Here is a 26,335-nt window from a genome sequence, read left to right as displayed (position 1 = left end):
GAGAAGCCCCAAAGAGTAAAGACTGCAATAAACTGTCTGGGCTTTGATTCTCTGTCCTGAAGGATTATAAACTATTTTATTAGAATATTCAAAACTCACAGACTAAACTGACGGACTAAACTAAATTCACATGATACTGATGTATAAATCAGGAAGCTTCTCTAAGTTTACTATGTGCAGAATGGAATTCTGATGCTCTCATACAGAGCTCCCCCTTTTCCTGAATGACAGCTTAGAGTCCATATCGGCAATCAGAAGGTGGCTCAGTTAAGCTTGCAGTTAGAGGACAAAGTGGCAAGTCTTGAGGTATGCTCTTCCCAAGCCACAGCAAGTCTTCATAAACTGATACTATGGGAAGTAGAGAACACCTCTGGTCACTGAATGGCTCACATCTCTTGGATTCAGCACCTCCCCTCCGTGGGTTAACACTATATTCACACTGTCACTTTTGTTTCTCTAAACTCTTGGTAAATTGACATTTTCTTTCCTCAAATGAGTTAATAGTGATTAAAAGCCACAGTGTACCTGGGAAACGTTGAGGCTCTTCTCACATGATGATTAAACTAGTTTGACTCTCTGGGGATATCTTATTACCAAGTCCTCAGGAGGGATCTCACTGCTGTCTTCACATACTACCTGTATAGTTTGGAGCACAGGGCATTTATTAGCATATCAGAGCCTGTCCAGAGATAATATTTCAGAACTGGTACAGCATTTCAAGGGCAGTTTTGTAATTTCTGATCTTTTATCTAGAAATTTTCATGATCAACAAAATCCTAAGTTGATCACCAGGGGTTGAAAAATGAATAAAGAGCAGTTATCAAAAACAGGACATTTATGTGATGTTCTCATTTTTCAAACCACTATATGTAGTAGTACAGTTTTCTAACTTGAGCCATGAATATTCTTACCAAAATCAAGTCGTTCACAACTGGAACAAAGGCTAATTTGTACCAGTCAGTTTCAGAAATTCAAAAATAGTTTTTTACTATCCACAATTAAAAATTAATCTTGTAATAATTTACAATGGAAAAGAATCTGAAAAAGAACACATATATACGTATGACTGAATCACTTTGCTGTATACCTGAAACTAACATAACATTGTAAATCAACTATACTTCAATGAAAAAAAAAGTTTCAAGAGAAAATATTTTAGCATTTAATGTCTTAGTATTAATCAACATCTACTGATTCAAAAGTTAAAAAGTATGTCCCATTAAATGTATGCACTTGAATTATTAAAAAAACTTGGAATTACAATAAAATCCTCAATATTTTGCCCATTATGTAATTAGGTAAATAGAATTATGACAAGGTCGATAATTAGTGATTAGTAATATGCCAAAATAATGTCATACATTTATAAATATATCAAAATCTCTTCTAGTTTCATTGTTCTCAGAAACCTAAGAATACCACTCAATGGTCATTTTACTTGTCATTTTCATCAGACACCATTCTTTTTGATTTTGTATTCTACTGAATACATCTTTCCCTGATTACTTTTGTTTTACTGAAAAAAAAACCAAATCTTTTTCTTGGAAACAAAATGAAGTCTAAATTAATTCAATAGCTGCTGAAATTTCACTGAAATTTTAAACAGCTACAAATCCACATTAGCTTTAATATATAGCTAGTACACAATAAAAATTAAAAGAGCTATTTTGGGAGAGTTGATGCAAGTAGAAAAATTGATTAAAGTATATTCACTGAAAGTCCTGTCATCAACATTTTTATTTAGTTTAGTAAATGTTAGAATATAAATACATGACAATATGTTCTTTCTTATCATGGGTAGTCTTTTATATAACTAAAATTCATGGCCAACATTTTACATAACAAAACAACACAAAATAAGAAATCTGTAAATTATCAGAAATGGGACAAGGACATCAGAAAATAATACATTTTATATAAATTATAGAGGACAGTTACAATGAAAACCCATTTCTTTCCTCTCTAACTCAATTTTACAAGATAAAGTCAACACATATTATTCTGCGGACTGCTAAGAGTGCATAAACACTGTGGCTCTTTCAAAAGACAGTGGTCAAAGACAAATGTTATCTTGATGTCATATATTGTTCTTAGTTCTTAACTGGAGTTGAGCTTCCTTTCATAGTCTTCTTTAGGTGATGGTAGTTTGGCAAGATTTTCATCAGGAAATCCAGCTGTAGTGTCTGGGGCTAAAAAGATAAGAGAATTAAGAACTGACCAGCAGAAAGCAAAGAGTATCAGGTAGAGATGATTATCACCATGTCATGGGATTACAGGTGATTTTCAGACTTTTTTTTTTTGGCCCTGCCGTGCAGCATGCAGGATCTTAGTTCCCTGACCAGGGATCCAGGGATCGAAACTGTGCCCCTGCAGTGGATCCCATTCACTGACTTATTTTTGCTTCTGTTTTTTCAACTTACAATGAACATACGTTAAGTTTGGTAATAAGAAAAAGCCAAAAAATTTTACATATAAAAATATATGTTAATCAGTTTTCAACCTTGCTTTCGTAGATTTCACCTTGGCCTCTAAGAATTGAAAAAGTTCCAATTATAGTAGACAACACAAGTAAAATACCCCGAGTACACTGCTTTCTACACGACCTTCAGAGCACACAGCTGTGATACTCACCTGATCTTCTCTCTTCATATACCAGCTTTGCTCAAACTTCCCTCACTGTAAATCTCACTGGGAGTACTTGTGAAAATTACGGACTTTTAGGCCCTTGCCCTAAGAACTTTGTTTCCAAAAGTCTGGGTGAATCCTCTGTAATAAGGACTTCTACATGATCCTTACGTTCAGCAAGATAATGGAAAACAGAGCTGCATACACACCATTATGTATTAAACCTCAGATATTCCTGCTCACTTAATTCTAATCTCCCTTAACCCAACTCCAGCTTCATTTCTCCCTCTTCAATTGTTTTGCTGTTATGCAGAAAGATAGTGAAAAAATACTGGAGTTGTTCTTATTTCCTTTTTGGTCTACAGAGGTAATACCTGCTTATAATAATAGTAATAATAATAAAAGCCAAACATTACAGCATTACAATAACCCAGAAAGAACTGGAATTTTAATTTCTGATAAAATATGGCTAAGAAGCAAAAGTGCTAAATGTCTTGAAAAATACTTTCTTTGGGGAAAGGGAAGGAGGGTGGGTAATATACTGAGTGTGCCAAACAGTGAGGCTCCAAACTTCAATCAGAATATCTTCTGTCCAAAGGAAGTCCCAAATGCCCTATCTTACTTATCTCCTACTCTAATGTGAAACTCCAAATACATACTTCCCATTATTCTTGGTTATTAGGAGGGGACAATTTCTCGTAAGACAGGAAAATATCTAAATATACCTGCATACTCACAAGCTGTGCTTATTTTCAAGGCACCTATGTTAGTAAACTAATAGATGAACCCAAGTTGGCTATTCAGTATAAATTTGGTAGGTTCATTCCTTACCCTCGAAGGTTGGTATTTTTAGGAGCAAATCCATATAGTTTGTAAGGCTTGGTGATGCACCTCCAGTGAAAATACATAAGGCTAGGAATAATATCCCTGGATTTTCTTTTCCCATAATCAATGTGTCATTGTCATCTTTGGACATATTTCTGATATTAAGGACTCAATAATTACAAAGAAATTATAGTTTTAGGAACGTTTCTCTCATGTTTTATTTTAATTATTTGCTTTTTAAACAGCTGACTTGCTGCCCCATTAAAACAATTATGTGGTATTTTGGGAAAATTAGCAGCCCTGGAAAAGACTCTTTTTAAAAGAGAGGTTCTAGTACCTGTGGTCGCTCAGTCTGCACCCGACGAAGGCAGTCTGCGCCATAAATCACTGTGTTCTCAGGGATGACTTCAAACGTGTTCAGGTTGCAGCAGGCCCCGATGATGCAACCACTTGTCAATATTACGTTTCTGCCTACATACGCTGCAGGAAAGACACAGAGAGAACTACCATGTAAGACATTCAATGACTAGAACACTATTTTTTTTCCTAAGATGATGCAAGTCTAAAAATACAAACTGCCCTTAAAAAAATATTAAGAAATCACTTTAGTCCAGAGTTTGTACGGCGCAGAGGCAGGCACCAGACTAGTATCAAGAGCATTCAAAACAGAGCTCTGCTGCTATCTGTGCAATCTTGGGCAAGTCACTGTAAATTCTCTGAGCAAGTTCATCTATAAAATGGAGACCATCCCACTTCATAGTTTGCTGTAAGGAAAAAATGAGATAGTAAGTGTAAAGTGTCAAGCACAGGTTTGACACATAGTAAGTATACAATAAATAGAAAATGACAGTGGGAATCATCATCATCATAATTGGTAATCCAAATTAAATAAAAACCATTATGCAGATTAACAAAAAGCCTAATTTTTTTTTTTTTAAAGAAAACATTTTCTTTCATGCCAGTCAAGACCAAGAAAGGAAAGGCACTATTCTAAAAAAGTCTTATCACTCCAGTTCTTTCTGCACAAGCTCTTGGAGCTGCTTCCCAGCAGTGATGGTGACTTACACGGCCCCGGCATTGCCCCACCTATGATAAAGTAGCTTACATTTGTTTCTGATGGGCTAGGGGAAAGCAGTCCTGAAATTCAAGAAAGTAAACTGCTAGAGAAACGAATTTTTTTTTAAAGGAAGGAAGGAAGTTTTTTTTGGTTTTAAAAAATCATTTATTTATTTATTTATTTTTGGCTGCGGTCGGTTTTCGTTGCTGCGCGTGGGCTTTCTCTAGTTGTGGCGAGCAGGGGCTACTCTTTGCTGTGGTGCATGGCCTTCTCATTGCAGTGGCTTCTCTTGTTGTGGAGCATGGGCTCTAGGCACGCATGCTTTAGTAGTTGTGGCATGTGGGCTCAGTAGTTGTGGCTCACGGGCTCTAGAGCACAGGCTCAGTAGTTGTGGTGCATGGGCTTAGGTGCTCAGCGGCATGTGGGATCTTCCCGGACCAGGGCTCGAACCTGTGTCCCCTGCACTGGTAGGCAATTCTTAACCATTGAGCCACCAGGGAAGTCAGACACTAGTTTTTAGGAGAAATCTTTTTCAAATCTTTCACCTGAAGTTTATGGTTTAACTCAATCCTGATTTAAATGTACATAGCTAGAATTTTAAATTAATGTATGAAACACATTACTAGATTAGGTTCCTTAAAGGCAAAGAATTCATCTCATAGCTGTGTTAGCCACTTCCAACCACGCCTTCCTTCCAAGCACACCGCTTTGCCGTGGTCTGTACTTAGGTTGTTTTCTGGAACACCACAAAGAGAAAGGAGGTAATCAGTTTTCACAATAAAGTTCCAAACATAACTTACCTTTTGATTCAATAACATTATTATCTCCTATTTTCATGGCTTGGGAATCTGTAAGCCAGAGTTAAGTAGACATTGTGAATATGTTCATCTTTCTTCCCTACTAATTCACTCTGTCCTTATCCTGCACTGGGGCAGAGACAGAGGCATGGGAGGGGCCACGCAGGCTGGCCTGGCCAGAACTCCTTGCCCAGGGCAGTCTGCAAGTAAAGTTTTAATCTTTATATAGAAATACCTCAAGTATAAATAAATGTCTTCTATATTTTTAAAGAAATGAGCACCTTATACCCCGATTTTATGAGTAACGTATTTTCACAATTGTTTTAAGGAAATGAAAACTAACACCCAATCACTTAAGGGTAGCACTGTTAATGGCTTGATATATCTTTATGTAAATATGTATAATTCCCTTTATATAACTGGAAATCAAACTGTACAAAATCAAACCGTATAAACGTCTGTAGCTCGCTTTATTCGGTTCACTTCCATTTGCAAGCCTTATCCCATACCATCAAAAATCTTTAAAAACATAATTGTAAATGACTGCTTAATGGTTCTAGTGGTCCATTTTATGCTTGCAGTTTAATTTATTTAAATATTTTGCTATTGTTAAACCTTTAGATTTTCTCCTTCAAGTAGTTTCTATTATAAAATAAGGTTTCGCTGACATCTTGAAAAGATTTTACTATCTTTTTAGAGTATGAAATCAGCAAAGACACTGGTGACACTTGGGGGGAAAAATGCAAAGAATGAAATGTTTTCATCTCCATCCACCATTTCCTTGTATCAGACAACATACTGTCAACCTGAAACTATATAGGAATCAAATGGACAGAGTGTGGTTCTTAAACCAGGACTGAAGCCAAGATTACTCTATTTCATGTCTACTGCCACTCAGTCACTGTACCTACCAACAAGATGTAGCAACAGGAGCGAGATGGTTCCTAAAGGTGAGTGTGAGTTTGTGTGTGCATGCATGCACACCTGAAAACAGCATACTTCTTTTACTCGGGTTATTCAATGGAACAGAGGGGATTATACTGTAAATAAGTCCTTTCAAAGAGCTGGATGGCCTAGTCCTAAAAACATAGTTTATATATGTTTATATATACACATAATATAAATTACACAATATATAACATATATTACATACAATTACATTATGTGTTAAAAAATAATTATATATATATAAAATGTAAGTATTTGATAGATAAATTACAACAATCTCTACAGAGGAGATTTAGGTACCAAGACAGCTGGAAACGATTTATCTTAAATTATGGCAAAGGATACAGCAGCCAACTTCAAACACATTATTGGTGCCAATGACCATAGGTTTGGGCTCTGGATCTTCAGCATCAGGAGTGATATTTTCAGGGTGACTATAGAAAGGAGAGACAAGTTATCAACAAGTTAACAGTGCAGTAAGCAATTCTGCTGGTTTGGAATTTGGGTTCGTTCTCTCAATTTTACCTCCATCAAGCTTAATATATGTAACGATGTAAGTAATTTCTTAATCCAAGTGAATTATTTATCCTCTATGCTGCAAAAGACTTTATTCTGAGTTGAAAAAGAACTACTGAAATGTAAAGAAGTCATAGGTGTGTACAGAAGGTCAGCTTTTCTTTGTTTATTTTTTAAACTCAAAGCCCAGTGTGCCTTTCCCAGGACAAGGTAGAAAAGATGCTGGCTAGGACTTTCGGCTTGTTGAAATGGAATCAAAATCATGCCTAACTTGAAAAATTCCCTTTCTTAATAATCATTCAAGATTGTGAAACGTAAACAGATATTCACATAAAATAATCATTTTATGCTGTTAGGTGGATAGCTGAAACATTTAGAACATAAGATGTTTGTGGTCTAAGAGGAAAAAAGCCATTTAAAAACAGTGCTTTATCTCTGACAGCTGAGTTACTGCAGAATATAACTTGTTAACTGACTTACACTAAAAGTGCCAAAATATATTTTAAAAAGAAACTGCTTAATATAGTAAGAAACTCCCAAATCCTAAGTAAGCATTAAGAGAAATCAATCTCTTTATCACAGTTAAGTATTTTCCCAAGGTCTTGATTAAAAATTCCATACACTGTTGCTATAAATTAGGTATAAGCTTGAATTTCCTGCCAAAATTTTACCTAGAAAGCTTTACAAATGCTTATAAAAATTTCACAGGTATGATAGTCTAGTTCACTAAGATCATGTACATGTTCTAATATTTTATAAAGTTTAAAAACTGCCTCTAGAACCCCCAATTTTTCAAATATAATTCTGAGTGTTATCCCTCAAAGCATATGAAAATATATATCAGATTTAAGTTCACATGTCTGGGTATGAGAAATAACATTGCAGCCAGAACCAAGACATCCAACTAAAAGACTATCTGAGGCAGTGAGCACAGCACTGGGCCACTGGGGGTGTCCTCAGGAAATGTTCGCTTCAGGAACAGAAGAGGCTGTCATATGTAAGGGGAAGATTATCAGACTGAGACTCGGAGATTCTAGTCATCCACCTACGAGCTATCTCACCTTGGACAAGTCTCTTTACCCCTCTGGTCTTTGCTTTCCTCATTTACTAATTACTTGTGTTGAAAAAGATGCTTAAGATGAATGGATAAAGAAGACGTGGCACATATATACAATGGAATATTACTCAGCCATAAAAAGAAACAAAATTGAGTTATTTGTAGTGAGGTGGATGGACATGGCCTGCCATACAGAGTGAAGTAAGTCAGAAAGAGAAAAACAAATACCGTGTGCTAACACATATATATGGAATCTAAAAAAACAAAACAAAAAAGGTTCTGAAGAACCTAGGGGCAAGACAAGAATAAAGATGCAGACGTAGAGAATGGACTTGAGGACACGGGGAGGGGGAAGGGGAAGCTGGGATGAAGTGAGAGAGTGGCATGGACATATATACACTACCAAATGTAAAATAGCTAGCTAGTGGGAAGCAGCTGTATAGCACAGGGAGATCAGGTCGGTGCTTTGCAACGACCTAGAGGGGTGAGATAGGGAGGGTGGGAGGGAGGGAAACGCAAGAGGGAGGAGATATGGGGATATATGTATATGTATGGCTGATTCACTTTGTTATAAAGCAGAAACTAACACACCATTGTAAAGCAATTATACTCCAATAAAGATGCTAAAAATTAATTAATTAATTATTTTAAAAAAGAAAAAGATGCTTAGTGTTTCCCTAGTTCTCAAATAGTGGGCTTTGCAGATGTCAGTTGTAAAAGGTCCCTGGAGATGGGGCTGAAATGAATGGAAACGCTCTCTGTGGCACCTGATTCGAGCATCTGTAAGAGTCTCACTCACGCATTTATGATGAGCGCCTGTTCTTCTATTAGGTTCCCTTCGCCGATCACTATGGGCCCGGCTTCCGCGATGATGCGTGCTTTAGGGTGGATCACTGTCCTGGGTCCTGTTAAAAGTATGGTGAAAAGAAATTACTTTTGAAGGCTGCGCTTCCAAGGAGGCTGTTGGGAGGAACGTTTCCTAAAGTAGGTGCCAGGCACCACACTAGGCACGTTACAAATGTTATCACTGCCGTTTGTGCCAAATCTCAAGCCGAGGTGAGTGGAGACAGCACACGCTTTGGAGCCGGACAGCCCTGGCTCACCCTCTGTTCTGAAGCCTCTGTTATCTCAGCGGTGAAATGGGGGCGGTGATAGTAACAGTCTTGCAGGGCTGTTTTAAGAATTAGATGAAATAATGTTTGTAGACATAGTATTCTGACACATAGCCAGCAATAAAAATTAATTCCTTTCCTTCCTTTCCCTCATAAAGGTAAGGCTCTCTTTGCTTATGGTGGTGCTTTCTTATGCTAGTGCATTACAGAATTAGTCCTTTTAATTAGCTAATTAATTTATTTATTTTAATTAATTTATTTTTGGCTGTGTTGGGTCTTTGTTGCTGCATGCGGGCTTTCTCTAGTTGCAGTGAGTGGGGACTACTCCTTGTTGCAGTGCGCGGGCTTCTCATTGCGGTGGCTTCTCTTGTTGTGCAGCACAGGCTCCAGGCGCACGGGCTTCAGTAGTTGTGGCACGCGGGCTCAGTAGTTGTGGCTCGCGGGCTCTAGAGCACAGGCTCAGTAGTTGTGATGCATGGACTTAGTTGCTCCGCGGCATGTGGGATCTTCCTGGACCAGGGCTCGAACCCGTGTCCCCTTCATTGGCAGGCGGATTCTTAACCACTGCGCCACCACAGAAGCCCAAAATTAGTCCTTTTATTAAGGGATTAAGAGGAAATATGGGCGAGATGAGAGTTAGAAAATATGGAGACTAACTTTGTTAGTCTTTCTTACTATGTTAACTTTGTTAACTAGCTTTGTTACTCTGTCACCATCCCTACTGGTCTAGGATGTGATTTTAACCAGGTGAAAGGGGTAACGGCAGGCAGAGGAAGGAGCCAAGCATGGTTACTGGAGTCCTACGACTCTGATAAAAGGAGACCTGAGGCAGTGACTCCAACCTCAAGTCGAGGGGCAGGAAGGGCTCTCATCAAGCCCATTGGCGGGTCAGGGTGAAGGAGGCACTGCACTGCCTAAATCCGGTAACATCCCCTCCCTATAGGCCTAGCATTTGGGTGATAATGAAACCACTAGTGAGAAAACAGAATCTCTCCCGGCAGCCGCTCTCTCCAACACCCGCCCACCCACCCATACCAAGGCCATTTTTATCTGTAAACAAGCGCACAGGAAGTAACTGACTCTGAAAGTAAGAGAGGGTGGGCAGAAGTGCTGACAGAAAGTAGGAGGGGAGTCAGATAGATGGCACTGTCCATGAAATTCAGTATTCTATTGTTTTAATAAAGTATATTAATAACTTGTTAATTTATTCAGTAATCATTATCTGCTTGTGACAGGCAGGGCTGTATGTTACAGGGAAACAAAAAGGAATGTGTGCTATATTTGCCCTTTTGAGCTTGTTTATCTTAAAAATTGGGATACTTAACATGCTTGCTCAAAAATGTATTAAAATAAAGAGGCATTCCAGGTGCCCAGAAACTGGAAGGAATCTCGGTGCAGCTTATTTTTTTCCCTAACAATGAAGAGCTCAGGATTGATAAAGAGGGAGGGGCCCAAGTCAAAGGATGCACAGAGAGTGGCTTTGTTATTTCTGTCACCTCTGGCTTCCCAAATTCTCAGCTACTAAAGTACAATTTCCCTGGCGAATTCTCCTGTTCAGGATAGGAGATTTCAGAATAGAAGACGGGATCACTGAGATCCCCGGGAAGCTTCTCAAGGCGACTGTGACTGTGACCACGTGTGCCTTTTTCCTTTGCTAAACACACACACACACACACACACACACACACACACACACACTTATAAAAGGAATACATACTCATTAGAAAAACCTCAATCAAAGCCAAAAGTGAAAGATCCTCTCTCCTCTTGCTAATCCCATTCCCTAGAGATAACTATTCTTAAAAATTTGGAGTATATTATTCCAGACTTAAGTACTACTATATACTTAAAATCTGTAAATATCACTGTATATAAAATATATTTCATTAGAAAGTTAAAAAATAAAGGAGAAAAAATACGAATTACAAGTACATACTTTTTCAAAAAAACAAGGAATAGTACTTATTCTGCAATTTGCTTTTTCACCTAATAAGTCATGGTGATTTTTCCATATAAGTATCTAGCTGGCTATTCTTTTTAATGGCTGATTATTATTTCACATCATATGAATATACCATAATTTATTTAACCAATCCCTTAATAAGGGGCATTTAGAAGTTAACACTTTTGGGGAGAGGTGCTAAAACATTTCTGAAACAAACACTGGATTCCTTTGAAATGAGAAATTTCTTACAGGTCTTCCAGCCATGTGAACCAATTTAAATCTGTAGTTTGCACAATACCAGATTTACATTTTACGTCAAAATATTCCATGATAAAGGGACACGATCTTTCTATTTTAGGTTCTTTATAATTAAAGCCCCAGCTAGCACCCCACCCCTTGTCTAGAAAGTCCAGGCTCTGGCCTTTATCACTTAAAGGCTATGTGCTTAATCTCTCAAATGCCTCAGTTTTCTCATCTATAAAATATGAGCACGATAACCTACCTCACTGGGCTGAAGTGTGGATTATATAAAATAATGTTTGAAAAGGAGATCATAGTTCTTCAAAATGGGAAGTTCATCATAACCTGACACTAAGAGCTAAGAACTTTATCACAGTAAACAAAATAACTTCTTCTGGTCTGAGAAATAGAAGAAAAGGGAGTGCTTTACTTCCCTGATACTCAGGTACTGGGGTAAAACCTCTTTTTAACCAGGGAGGAAAATTCTTCACCAAACTGTAAGATAGTGAAAAAGATTAATAATTAATAAAATGAATAACTTTCCATTGCTGGCATTAAAAATCTGACAGGAGGAAGAGATCGTCATGGCTGTGACAGAAAGCAGATCCTTTGCCACAGCTAGATAAGCAGCCAGAGGCACTAGATATTCTGCTGGTACTCAGGCTGCAGCTTTTGACAACAAGCAGCCTTGCAAGAAGCTACCTGAGAGAGGGCTAATAAGACAAAAGTACCACTGGGACCTGTGCTCCTTTAAAAGTTCCTCTAGAGTCCAGCTTTGAAAACAATTGGTATTTTCATCTCCCTTTCAAAAATAATATAATACATGTTAATTATACAAAAGAAACCCAAAGAGATGAGCACAAATTTTTAAAAATTAAATAATCCCAAATCCCATGTCTTCTTACACAATATTTAAAAATAATGCTGGGGCTATTTTAGCCAGGTGTTTATTATTGTTATTGTTTTTATCATTATTAATAAGTTTGTTAGTAAGTAACTGGAAAACTGGTTATAAATCTGATGGCCTTGCCCTGGGATATAAAGCATTATATGAGACCTGTGAGCAGCTGCTGTGAGACCTGTGTTTAGGACAACACCTCCACCTGGTGGCCACACTGCCAAACTACAAGTCTTGGAGTTCAGGGCGTGAAAACTATCTACTTCAAGTTGTGATGTTAACAACAAGGTCATGGGTGACAATAAACTGAATAGCTTCCCTTAACCTCTTGTAGGTCTTTTTTGGGCAGAGACTAGAGAGGTTAGTACGTGTATATGAACCGCAGGACATGTGACCGCTAAGACTTAAATTTGGTGAACTCCTTAAAGGAACCTTCTGACTTAGGTGAGTGAGGCTTTGTCTCTGCGCAGCGCTGGAGGTCGTCACCAGACAGCCCGGCAACCTGAGCACTAGTCCAAGACACTGGAATGTGAGCACAGTCTGCTCCATACTTTTCTGCACGCAAGAAGCATTTTTACCTAGAATGGGTCTGAATTCAAACCAAGCTGAAGGGTCTTGAGGTTAAAATGCTTTAACAATAAAAATCTGTCACCATGGAAAGTTTTTTTTTAAAAGGCTGCTGTGAACTTTCTTGGCGCTCTTTCTGGCGGGGCAGTTTGTATATTTTCTTACCAAATGTGCTGAAACCCTATTTGGCTTATCTCCTTGTTTGGATAAGTGTGTCTAGAGTCGGAGCTGCCTCACTGGCTGATGAATTATTTTTCTAAATGGTTGGCCGGGCTTGACGCAACCCAGCCAGAAAGACATTCCTTGCATCAAATTTCCATTCCCCTCATTTAGTAAAGGGCATTTTTCTTGTCTATCTTTGCCACAGAAAGCAATCTTTGTGGACATTTTCATATGTCAATAAATAGCTCCAAAAGCCACAAGGTCTCTTTTGAAAATGAAAACAATTCCTTTGACCTGTAAGCTGAAGTATCTTTAAGAACTGCTTTATATTCAATGAATTTCTCAAGTCAAAGCCACTGTTCTGCTTTAATGAAAAAGATTTCCATATAATGTATATATGAAACTTACATAATGTTATAAACCAATGTTACCTCAATTAAAAAAAGATTTCCACAATAAAAGGGAAGCTTATATTAAAAACTCTAATGGAAAGAACGACAGAATAAGTGGGACAAAGTGCTTCCATCACAAAGCTTTGCCACTATACCCAGTTCTGCCTTCACATTACGATGTCCCACCAAGCCCTGTCCTAACCCCAGGAGTCTGCCTTCACCCTGTAACAGGACTACAGGACTGTGCTCAGAGCTACCTTTCTGAAATGTTTTTCAGCTTTCAAAAAAAATTTTCAGGAAATAATGCATGGCCCATGAATCAAGGCAAACTAATTAAAAACAGCCTTCATACTATGAAATCTTATTTACCCAAATTATAATTAATGAGAGTGTTGTTAGTTTTCCCAAGGTCTGTTTCCTAGCTGCCTCTAATGAAAGGGTCAGGTTCCTGCAGAGCCACAGCCATAGGGTTTCTGGTTAAGGACAATACTTCAAAGCTTCGGACTAGTTACTTTGATAAACCAAATACCTGATTTTCTAGGAAAACAGAAGATCAGGTTTAAAGTTCTACTAACTGAAATATAGCAAAGGAAAAAATTACTTTCCTCCTCAAATATTTCAGAATGGAATAATTTGATAAGAGTAAAACTGATAAGGGAATGATAAGTTATGTAAAACATCCTGAAAAATCTATTAATTAAACTACACTTAAATTCATTGCCACTTAAGCCAGAAAACAGAGCTTATTAAGTGCTCAAATCTCATACTGTAACAGAAGACTTACATTAGTTGTTTTGATAAATTAAACAAAAACAGCCGTAAGTTGAAAAATAGTCCATTGACAGAGGAATGGATAAAGATGTGGTATATATATATACAATGGAATATTACTCAGCCATAAGAAAGAATGAGATAATGCCATTTGCAGCAACATGGAAGGACCTAGAGATTATCATACTAAGTGAAGTAATTCAGACAAAAACAAATATCATATATTGCTTATATGTGGAATCTAAAAAAATGGTACAAATGAACTTACTTACAAAACAGAAATAGAATCACAGATGTAGAAAACAAACAGTTACCAGGGGGAAAAGGGAGGGAGAGGGATAAACTGGGAGATCAGAACTGACATGTACATACCACTATATATAAAATAGACAACTAATAAGGACCTACTGTATAGCACAGGGAGCTCTACTCAGTACTCTGTAATGACCTCTATGGAAAAAGAATCTAAAAAAGGGTGGATAGATGTATATGTATAACTGATTCACTTTGCTATACAGCAGAAACTAACACAACATTGTAAATCAACTATGCTCCAATAAAAATTATTAAAAATAAATAAGAAAATAAAAGTTTCCCTAAGAAGAAAATTCCACCCCCCCAAAAAAAAACCACAACACTAAAAATAAAAAAACACAACATGGTAGGGAGAGTGAGGTTTAATCAGATAACTTATCTCTACTCTCAGCTTTGATTTAACTTTATATCTCCCAGGAGCTTTTTTAATCTGATGTATGACATCAGAAAAATGAATTAATAGTATCAAAAGATAAGAGATAATTTTATACCAAATATAACATGATAGAAATGACTAAATACCAATACTGGAAAATTTCGATATTTATATATAAAATTAGAGATAAGAAACAGGCACAATGAAAATGAGATAAGAATTGTGTAACATAGAACACTGGGTAACTATATCACTTCTGAATTTTTTTCCTTTTCTTTTAAAATATTTATTTATTTATATTTTTGGGCTGCATCAGGTCTTAGCTGCAGCACATGGGCTTCTCTCTAGTTTGGGCACGGGCTCAAGAGTTGCGGCGCGTGGGCCTAATTGCCGCGAGGCCTGTGGGATCCTAGTTCCCCAACCAGGGATCGAACCCGTGTCCCCAGCTCTGCAAGGCAAACTGCCAACCACTGGACTGCCAGGGAAGCCCCTTTCCTTAATTTCAAAAATTGAGATGTTTCTGTAACGTGAGCAAATTTTCTTGTTCTAAAAAACTGGGTCAAAAATAAACCCAACAAATATTAACTTAGATCCATTCTATGATAAACTTCAAATCCCTAGTTTTAAAAAAACTACCATTTCTTATGCTACAATCCGTCACTGAAAATCTGTGTTGAACAATCATTTTATATTTTAACCATCAAAGTTGTGCATGATCAGATGGTAATGAGCTTACATGGAAAGTAGATTTAAATACTGTATTTCTTTACATAATTTCAACATTTACAGAAGGCAGGAGGATAAAAGGGATAAACAAAGGGGAGAAGCACAAAGGAACAAAAGACAGAGGGGGAACAGAAAAGCGAGCGCTGATTCCTGAAACCCCCAGGCCCCAGTCCTATGTAGTGGTCCAGCTCTCCTTTTCACAGGATAAAGCCTTTACCGCTATTCTAGGGATGCTTTGCAAGGACAGGACCTGTTATTTCAAATCTGAAACACACACACAAACACACACAAACATATATGTATACCTGTGCGTACATTTATGCCTGTAGAGACATTTATACCATCTATATATCTGCTATACAGTAGATACTGAACACTTATTGTTTAAAGTGAGGAAGAAGTAGAAATGAGAGGGAAAGTAAGTACTATAATCTTATTTTCCTTCTAATTACAGAACACCTTGTGGGCTACTATTAGATGTTATTCCTCGAATCATGAAGAAAACCATAAAAATACTAGAATAAAAATGCAGAGGAGGGACTTCCCTGGCGGTCCAGTGGTTAAGACTCTGTGCTCCCAATGCAGGGGGCTCGGGTTCAGTCCCTGGCTGGGGAACTAAGAGCCCACATGAGGCCAAAAAAAAAAAGGCAAAATGCAGAGGAACATTTTGATAAACATGTGACCATCATAATTTCTCCTCATAAAAAGTTTGCAAGTGGTTTAAGAGTTAACAAAGAGTTAATACAGCACTGGAAAGAAAGAGCCATCACCTAAACTTTGAAATTCTGTCAATTTAAAATATTATAATTAAATAAATCCAACCTGGCAAATTCCTAATGATGTTCCCTAATACTGGCATGATCTTTTTAGTAATTTAATGCTGTATTTCCTTTATTTATTTATTTGGTTATGCTGGGTCTTAGTTGCGGCAGGCGGGCTCCTTAGTTGTGGTTCACGGGCTCCTTAGTTGCGGCTTGCCGGCTCCTTAGTTGTGGCATGCGAACTCTTAGTTGTGGCATGCATGTGGGGTCTAATTCCCTGACCAGGGATCGAACCCAGGCCTCCTGCATTGGGAGTGCAGAGTCTTAACCATTGGGCCACCAGGGAAGTCCCCAATACAGCCACAATCTTAACTGGTTTTATAAGACATGATGCCTGAAGTGGCTGGAGGCTTAGACTTACTGAAATTAAAAAAAATTTTTTTTTCTTTTACAGATACTGTTAGTATAAGGGAACAAGGCATATCTTCTCTCTGCAAGTGTACTTAATTCCCTGAAAGCTCTACTCCAGCAACACACAGTGGCTAGTAAAGATGGGCTCACGTTAATAAAGCTACCAGGGCACCATGTCCAGTGAAAACACATGTAAAAGAACTAGAATGTGCTAAAATGTGCATTTGGGGGAATTCAATCATGTTCATATAAGCAAGTTGCCTCATGTTAAATTGTTCATTTGATTTAAATGTTGGATTTCACCTCTAACAAGGCTACAATGATTTTACACTGTGAATTAGCCAACGTTTATTGAGTGCTTACTATCTGTTAGGTATTGGGCAATGACTTTCACAAATATTTATTTGTTTGTTTGTTTGTTTGCAGTACGTGAGGCCTCTCACTGTCGCGGCCTCTCCCGTTGCGGAGCACAGGCTCCGGACGCACAGGCTCAGCGGCCATGGCTCACGGGCCCAGCCGCTCTGCGACATGTGGGATCTTCCCGGACCGGGGCACGAACCCACGTCCCCTGCATCGACAGGCGGACTCTCAACCACTGCGCCACCAGGGAAGCCCCACAAATATTCTTTTATTTTTAATTCTTCAAAAACCTATAAGGTAAAAAAACAAAAAAACAAAAAAAAAACCTCTGAGGGAGGCACTCCTATTTTTGCCTGTGACAAAAGCTGCTAACTACCACTGAACATCCATTCTTTCCTTTTGCCTTGTAACAGAACCCAATAAGGGGGCAGCAACGTGTCCAGTTCAGACTACATCTCCCAGCCTTCTCTGTAGCTAAGTGTGTCCATGAGACCGAGACCAAGGCAAAAGACCGTGTGGAACTTTCAGGAAGACTATTTAAGGGGAGCTGATGCACTGGGAGGTACACCCTTTGTCTCCGCTCCTCCCCTTTCTTATCCGAGATCACTCTTCATGCTCTAGCCATCACATCCTGGCCTGCAAGGCTGGAGTTCCCAGACAATCAACTGACAGGCCCTGAATTGCCTACCCCTGGGCTTTTTACATAAGGGAGTAAACCTTTGAGCGTGTAAGCCACCACTACAAGCAGTTGAACCCAATTCTGATACACACAATTACACAGATGGGGAAAATGAGACAGGTTAAGTGACATACCAGAGGTAACACATCAGGTTAAGAGCGAGGATGCTACCCCAAGTCTGTCAGACTCTGTGGTTTATACTCTTAATAGAATGTAAGCTCTGTGAAGGCAGTACCTTTGTCTGCTGTGTTCACTGCTGGGTCCCTAGTGCTAGCACAGTGCCTGGCACGTAGTAGGTACACAATAGCTGTCTCTCAAATAAATGACTTTATTATATTGCCTTGTTAGTTTATCAGACATGAGTTTAAATATAGACTCCATCACACTAAATTCTTTTAGAAATATTAAACACTTAGAGAAATACACTGTTTCTCGATAAAATTAGGGCATCAGTCAAACATAGAAAATAATACCTAATGAATTGTAAAGCACTGAAAGAAATCACAATTCTTGAGAAACAACACTAATAGGCTATTTTCTTACCTATAGTTACATCACCCTTGATTTCACTCTCTACACACACAACTGCTCCAGGTGCAATCTTCACACTGCAGGAAAAAAAGGTAACATTCATCATGTGTAAAGTTTAAAAATACTGTTATAGAAGCTATCTTGACACTGCAATGAGAAAAAGGTTAAAACAAATTGAGGGAAAAATGAAAAATAAACTGTAAGATTTAATATATTATAAACTTCTCAGGTGGCACACCATCCTGAGCTAAAATTATTTATCATGCGTTCTTAAAATGCTTGAGAGGAAAAGAGGCTTTGGACTCTTTTAACACCAACATTGTTTCTAAATAGCAAAAAGCTCAAAACAATCTAGCTATTCATTAGTAGGGAACTGTTAATAAATTATGGTATACTATGAACTAATATACAGCATAATAAAGAATGAATAATCCTGTATGTAAAGAGTTGGAATGATCTCCAAGCTACATTAAGTCAACAAAATCAAAGCCAGAGATGGACAGTAACATGCCAGTATTTTGGTTAAGAAGAGGAAAAAGAGGGCTTCCCTGGTGGCGCAGAGGTTGAGAGTCTGCCTGCCAATGCAGGGGACGCGGGTTCGTGCCCTGGTCCAGGAAGATCCCACATGCCGCGGAGCAGCTGGGCCCGTGAGCCATGGCCGCTGAGCCTGTGCTCCGCGATGGGAGAGGCCACAACAGTGAGAGGCCCGCGTACCGCAAAAAAAAAAAAAAAAAAAAGAAGAGGATAAAGAATGTTCATTCAAAATATTTAAGAATGCAGCAATGTAATATTAATGTAGAAATTTAAAATTTATAAATATTCCTATTTATTCTCTATGTATATGATAAAACTGCTGATCAAGTGATATAAATTGTAGTGCAAATTATTCAAAAAATTAATAATTTATTTATGTTTTTGATATTCTGCTGTGATCTTTTGTTGGACACAGCTGAATCTAGCTAAATGCTACCCTAGCTGAGCCATGAGCTGACATGAAGAACTGTACCAAATGACTTCCCCATTAAACTGATAATCGTTAAGTAACTCGTAGTCATTAATAATTTTTCTTAGTAGTAATGATATTATTCATGGTGTTAAATCTGCTCTCAGTTTCTATGAAATAACAATACCATTTTAGATATTTCTATTTTATATCTGTGTGGATTTTTCAAAATTTTGATTTCTAGCTGTTCATTGCAAGTTTATAGGAATACAATAATTTTGTATATTGACCTTGTATCTTGCAACCTTGCTAAACCTACTTAGTTCAAGTAGTTTTATAGATTCTCTGGGATTTTCCATGTAAACCAGTTTCATGTAAACAATTTTGTTATCTGTGGATAGGGACAGTTTTATTTCTTCTTTTCCAATTTGTATTCATATTATTTCTTTTTCTTCCCTTATTGTCCTGGCTAAGACTTCCAGTATGATATTAAGTAGAAGAGTGTTGAAACCAGACATCCTTGCCATGTTCTAGCTCTACAAGATAAACAAAACCTATCAAAGTTTCTTCTAAGACATGAACTTTGCATTTCAAGTAAATTACTAAAACCTGGTATACAACAGTTGAAGTTTTCTTGACTTGCATGTTACAGCCTTGATTTATAAATTTTTCAAAAAATTGTTTTCTCATTTCAGTATATATCATATTTATATTTAAATATTTGTATCACCACCAGCAAGGACTAGAAATCTAGAGTGCAATGATTCACTCATATCAATATCATTAAGTTCTATAAATATTCATGTATGAAAATACTTGCTTATTTATTGATTTATTTTTAATTAATTATTTATCTATCTTTGGCTGCATTGGGTCTTCGTCGCTGAGCGCGGGCTTTCTCTAGTTGCTGTGAGCGGGGGCTACTCTTCACTGTGGTGTGTAGGCTTCTCATAGCAGTGGATTCTCTTGTTGCGGGGCATGGGCTCTCTCTAGGCGTGCGGGCTTCAGTAGTTGTGGCACTCGGGCTCAGTAGTTGTGGCTTGCGGGCTCTAGAGCGCAGGCTCAGTAGTTGTGGCACATGGGCTTAGTTGCTCTGTGGCATGTGGGATCTTCCCGGACCAGGGCTCGAACCCATGTCCCCTGCATTGGCAGGCGGGTTCTTAACCACTGTGCCACCAGGGAAGTCCCTACTTGCTTATTTTTAACATACAGTAGATACTATAAACAAATTTAATGGTACTTTCTGTTTGTGTTTCATGTCTTTTTTGGATACTTCTTTGATTTTAAAAAATATTATTGCAAAGTTTTATTTTTTCAAATGTTTTACTCTGAAACAGATTCATATGTTTTTAAAATTTGTCCTCCTTGATGACTGAAAATTTTCATTATATGTAACATGAACTTAAACAAGACAACCTTACCATTCTAATAAAATACTTAAGTGTTCAGCACATTCAGCTTTTCTGAAATGACTTTTGAGCGTCATTTACAACTGGTGCAATGTGTACAGTAGTACTAGTGTGTAACTGCTTAATATTTGTATTTTCTTGAATATTTCCAAACTATCTCTGGAAGAACAGGTAAGAAACAATCAATACTCACTGCCTTCAGAGAGAGGAGCTAGATAGCAGGGACACAAAGGTAGATGGAAGATTTTTTTCATTATATATCATTTTTTAAATTGTTTGCATTTTGAATCACACAAATGCATTACCTATCCAATCAATCAATCAATAGCTGATCAAATTTTCTTAAGGCCAGGTACTACAGAAGTCCTGGATATGTTTCCATAATCAGGGTGAAACTTTATCCACTTTCCTGGAAAAGTCCCCCTCAAATCATAATCCCTAAAAGTGTCTCCCCTTTATCTAAAAATACTTTCATGTAACTTGTAAGTATCATTTAATGAATTTTAGACTCCTTAGTTTCCCTTTAAGACCAGTTTTTCTGTTCTTCAAATCATTTCTCCCACTGCTTCAGCAACAATCCTCTTTAACCAAGGAAAAAATGATTATTTTTCATTAGCATTACTTCTCATTACTTTCAGTCTCCAAATAAATAAACTGCTATCACAAATATAACCTGATTACACCATATTCACAATGGCATGGGTTAGAATATTTCTAGACCACTGTTCATAACTGTTCTGTCATATTACACCCAGGATGCTTGATATCGTACTAGCAGAAACATGACACAAGTCAATGGAGGGAAGAAATGAAAGGCTGTGTTATGAGATAAATGTGAATACGTGGAATATTCAATATGGTTATATTCTGGTCCATTTCTTATCTCATATTAGTTTGTTCAGGGTGATGAGGTGTTTTGTTTTTCCTTTAATGACGCTATCCAATGATGATGCAGCTGTAATTTAACTGAGACACTAGGACATTTCTGGTGGCAGTATCAGGACACGTCTTTGAAATTACTGTACCAATATGCATCAGGAATCATAAAAATATTCATAATGTGTGATCTAGGAAATCTATTTCTGGAGTTCTATCATCAAGAATTCAATAGGAGGAAAATATATGCACAAATTGGTCATTATAATATTATTCAGAACAGTGAAACATTGTTAATAACATTGATAGCCATAAAAAGGGAGAGGTAATGAAATAAAATATTGCCACCAGCTTACTGGAACACTATGTACTCCTTAACAATAAAAACAAGGTAATATTAGCTTTTTACAGAAAAAGTTAGCCCACCCCTGGTCTACATGGACAACTTATCTCTCCTTTCAAAATACCACTAAAACAACAGTAAAGGAATAAAAGAAGTACTATTCCCAAAGAGCAAGGGAGAGGAGGTAACAGCAGATGAAAGATGTCAAGACTTTCAGAAGCCTGTAAGCAGCAGGAAGAGAGTCACTGAGAGGCTTAGCTTGGGGGCACCAGGCACTAGGGAAGGGGAGAAAAGTGAGGCAACCAAGCAGTCAGATGTCTGCCCCCGTCCTCATCCTCAGGAGCACAGCCGGGTGATGACTGGCCCCTCCATGAGGCGCTGCACTTAAGATATCAAGCCAAAGCCAGGTGACAATGACGGGCAGAGCAACAGTGAGACCACCAGCACCCCTTCCCCATGTCCCTTCCTGGCCTCATACAGAATTTCAGGCAGCAAGGAGATAAGACGATTCTTTTCTACAGAAACTACCAGACATCCTGAGTTCTTCAATGAAAAGCTCAGCTTCCTGCCTGACTTGCTCTACCCTGAAACACATCAGAGGACAAGCCTAATGCATATACCTGGAGCTCCCAGCTGTGCTGTTCTCATGCTTAACAATGGACAGAATGGACAGAAGGCCATTATCAGATACATCCAGGAAGCCTCCAACTAGGAAGGAAAAAACCCAAAACAAACAGGAAAAAAAAATAGTTTGAGGAAACACAGTTAATTCAGATAGTAGAAGAAAACATGAAAAACACACAACACTTATAATTGAGAGAAATGAGACACTACTGCATAAATCAAGACAGAAGCCTATGAAAAAGGAACAGAGTCTAAGAAAGAGGTCCTAGAAATAAAAAACATGACTAATATTCAAAATTCACTAGAAGGATGGAGGTTAAAAAGAGCTCTCCCAGAAAGTAGAACAAAATGTAAAAAAAAAAAAAAAAAAGAGAAAAGGCAAGACGGTTAGAGGACCAATACATGAAGTATAAAAGTAATCCCAATAAAAGTAATATTGAAAGGAGAAAAGAGAGATATTGGTGGAGAATAAACTATGAAAGAATAACACAAGAAAATTCCCCAGGACAAAGGCTATCAATCTCCACTCCAGAAGGACTCAGTGAATGCAAAACACCCATGGGCAAGTACCATTATCATAAAAATTTTGAACACTATAGAGAAGATCCTCAAAAGTTTCCAGGGGTGGGGGGTGGGACAGTCACACACGGAGGAGAAGAAATAATCGGAATGGCATCAGATTTCTTAAGAGCAATACTGGATACTACAACACCAGCAAACAAAGCCTACAGAAATCTGAGTGAAAACTACTTTTAACCTAGAGCTGTTTATCCAGCCAAACTAGCAAACAACTACGGAAGGAAAATAAAGACATTTTTAGACTTGCAAGGACTAAAAAAAAATATCTCCTATGTACTCTTTATTATGAAGCTAATGAAGGATGTACTTAGCTAAATAAAAGTAAACCAGCAGACAAGACAGATTCTAGAAACAGAGGCTCCAGCGTGCAAGGACAGAGGGAAACATCAAGATAACAGCTGTGCATCAGTCTTAGAGAGCAAAGTTGACAGAGGACTTCAAAGGGAAGATTTCTAGGCAAAAAGAAAAAACCAGAAAGATTATGTGATGAGCATTTGTAAAAAATTTGTAAAAAATTTTGAATTTTTTAAAATTAAAAAAATTTTAAATATTTTTTAAAATTTTAAACATTTTAAAATATTTTTATTATATAGGAACAGCACAGCTGGGAGCTCCAGGTATATGCATAATATTTTAAAATATTTTTAAATATCACCACTTCCTTACTGATGTGAAAAACTAAAAAAAGACGTGCAAGAATTTTTCTTCTATAAATTTCTGTGAACAAACCTTCCTACCACAAAGTATTTTTAAAGCTCTAAGTAAAAAGAATATCAAACCAAGAACTAATAATCCCTGGGTCTATCTTCAAGAAATGTTGTTGAGATTAGACACAGCTATGTCTGCTCCCATCATTTTAACAGGCACTGACTTTCTACAAGGAACAAGTTAATAAAATTTTAAAATGATCCATCTGGGTTACTATGTGTCACTTGTCTGCTGAAACCACAGAAAATATAAAACCTTTCTACTGAATAGAAGAAAGAAAAAACTTCAGTAACATGAAGTAGAAAACAGAAAATGGTCCAAACCTCTCATTTTCTAGATGAGGAAACTGAAACCCAGAGACTTTAAATGTCTTGAAGCAAAGTTCATTTCCGGGACATCATTATCCTAACACCAGTCATCTCTTTTCTGTTAGCTGAAAGTTTCCTGGAAACATCCTGTCATTTTGGATATTCTTTCTGTGACAGCTGAATGATGCTGCCCTTGAATGTATCAACATTTGTAAATGTTTTTTCAAGTTGGTTTGTGTGTTCAAAAAAGCAATTTTATTAAGCCCTGGACAAATAAATTAACCTCTATAAAACATCTCATTTTAGACATGATTTCCCATCCCAGTTTTCCATTCCCTCACCCTCCCTCTCGCTATGATTTTTTAATGAAAAAAGTATTATCTAACGTTTAACTTATCCTGGGCAAGCGAGAACAGGTGAAACTCAAAAATGCCCTGTCTTCAGTTTTATGCAGAAGGAAGAGGCTCCAGGCAGTGTGTGTTACAATCAGCACACTTTGTGAGGAAGGAATAATTAAACTCACCGCTAGATCAATTAAAACGTGGTCCGAATATCTCCACGTAGACCTCACTGTACCTGGGAGTGATGGGGCGGACGGGGAAACAGGCAGCTGGCAGAAGGCTTAGCCAAAGACCTACCTATTAAAACAACAATCAACACCACCTTCATCTCCACTGCACACTACTATACACTGTACATAATATTCCTTTCCTCTTTATCTTATGAAAAGATTACAATTACCTGCCTAAAGAGAAGAAAAACCTAAATGTTAATTTATGGCACCCAAAACAAGGTTTGTCGGTTTTCTTTTTCAGAGAGAATCACCAGAGAGTGTTCAACACTGCTGCTGTGGGAAACAGTTTAACTTAAGCGTGTCCCCATCCCAGCCGCTCCTTTCCACCCAGAGTGCCCAGCCAGTAAGACCACTGGAGAAGCAACCCCAGGGCCTGTCCCCACGCGTCTACAAAGCAGCTAGTTCTGGTCCAGGCGCGGCCCCCCTGGAGCCCGTCTACACAAACACAGCGCCCACGACAGGCACGAAGGGATTGGGGAGCGGCCGGCACTCCCACGTGTGTCGAGGACACAGGGCAGCTACAGGAGCCCCGAAGGCAGCGGAAAGAAAGGGGACAGTTCCTCCGTGTCCGGGGCGGGGGACAACACCCTCCTCCCCTCGCAGCCCCGCCCGAGACCGCTTCCGCGCAGGCGCGTGGCGGAGGAGAGCCGGAGACGTCGCGGAGGGACCGAGAACCCAGCCCCATTCCGTATACCTTCCCGGGCCGCTCTACCGCTACTCCGTCTTCCCCTCCCTCCGCGGACGCCCAGGTCTGGGCCTTAGGAACCGTCTAAGCCGGGCGCCCGGGATCTAAGACACTATCTAAGTCCCCACCACAGGCGACCAGGAACAGGTTCCACCCCTGCGGAGAGGACAGAACAGGCTTTTCTCAGGCAGCGACCCACCTTTTTTGAGTCTTTTCCGCCATGGTTTGGGCCTGACCTCCAGTTGGATCTACACAACCGCCTGGGCAAAGCGACGATCTCTACGAACGATTGCAGAGCCTGGCAGGATCGGGAAGGGGCGGAGCCTGGGGCTGCTCGCGGGGGCGGAGCGAGGGCGGGGCCGGCTCTGGTGTAAGGTTCCACTTCGCTGGGGTAAGCGGGTTTGTGCTAGGGGGCGGTGCATGGCCACCATCTGGTTTTAGCGCAATCCGGGGATCGATGGACTCGGATTTAAAACAGCCGTTTAGTTTGATCCAACGCACGTCATTGTGACCTCATTATACCCACTGTTCATTCTCAGTCTCCTTTCCTTAAGCATCTTACTGCTAAACGCTGGGCCCTTTTCCCTTTCAGTGTGAGCTCGTTATTCCCGTAAATTAAGTACCCTCTACCTGCTGTCGGTCTCAGGTTAATATCTCTAATTCTGTCCTCCTTGCTGGGCTGATTATTCGATTGCCTACTTCACCTGTCCACTTGGGTGCCTCAAGGTCTTATGAAACCTAAAATGTCCAGAACAGAGCTTTTGATTTACGCCCTTGCCCTCTCTCCAGAGGATCCAAGTTGGTCATTTGATCTCTGTCTAGTAAAGGAGTCCGCCATTCACCCAGCTGCTCAAGTAAGAAACTCAACAGTCATCCTTGGCAGTCCTCACCTCTCCATACATAATTCACCGGCAAGTTCTGCAGCTCCTACATCTCATTCTTATACTTTGCATCATTTACTCTGCCACCTCTCTAATCTAACCTCCCCCTGTAGCCTGCCCCTCCACCCGTGACCTCTGAAATCACACCCCCATCCAAGCCACTCTCCTGTAGCTAAAATCATCCTTTAAAAACCAAATTCAGTTATTTTACTTCCCATTCCTTTCAAAATCCAGCCCCTGCCCAGTTCTCTCTTCTTTAATTTCATGTTCTCTTCCTCTTTCTCTAATCACACTTTCATTCTCCAGGAAGCCAGGCTGAATCTCAGACCCAAAG

At 38.7% G+C, this 26,335-nt stretch overlaps 1 protein-coding gene across 2 annotated transcripts; it reads right to left on the bottom strand.

Moving 5' to 3' along the window:
- Positions 1 to 1,078: 1,078 nt before the first annotated feature.
- DCTN6 (dynactin subunit 6) lies at positions 1,079 to 25,437 on the bottom strand. 2 transcript variants are annotated; one of them, XM_082680304.1, is made up of 8 exons: positions 25,320 to 25,401; positions 24,385 to 24,499; positions 18,084 to 18,148; positions 8,625 to 8,730; positions 6,598 to 6,686; positions 5,308 to 5,355; positions 3,788 to 3,930; positions 1,079 to 2,189 (listed from the first exon to the last, which is right to left on the bottom strand). In XM_082680304.1, the coding sequence occupies exons 5-8, from the start codon at positions 6,635 to 6,637 to the stop codon at positions 2,091 to 2,093; spliced, it is 330 nt and encodes a 109-aa protein (XP_082536430.1). In that variant the 5' UTR covers positions 6,638 to 6,686; positions 8,625 to 8,730; positions 18,084 to 18,148; positions 24,385 to 24,499; positions 25,320 to 25,401; the 3' UTR covers positions 1,079 to 2,090. The 2 variants fall into 2 exon arrangements, with proteins under 2 accessions (XP_082536430.1, XP_082536429.1); XM_082680303.1 differs by lacking the exon at positions 24,385 to 24,499 and having other exon boundaries at positions 25,320 to 25,437.
- Positions 25,438 to 26,335: the final 898 nt, after the last annotated feature.

Source organism: Grampus griseus (genome assembly GCF_964374135.1).
Source record: "Grampus griseus genome assembly, chromosome: 21".
Taxonomy (NCBI): domain Eukaryota; kingdom Metazoa; phylum Chordata; class Mammalia; order Artiodactyla; family Delphinidae; genus Grampus; species Grampus griseus.
The sequence above is the reverse complement of the archived record's forward strand: the minus strand, read 5'-3'. Positions and strand labels throughout refer to the sequence as shown.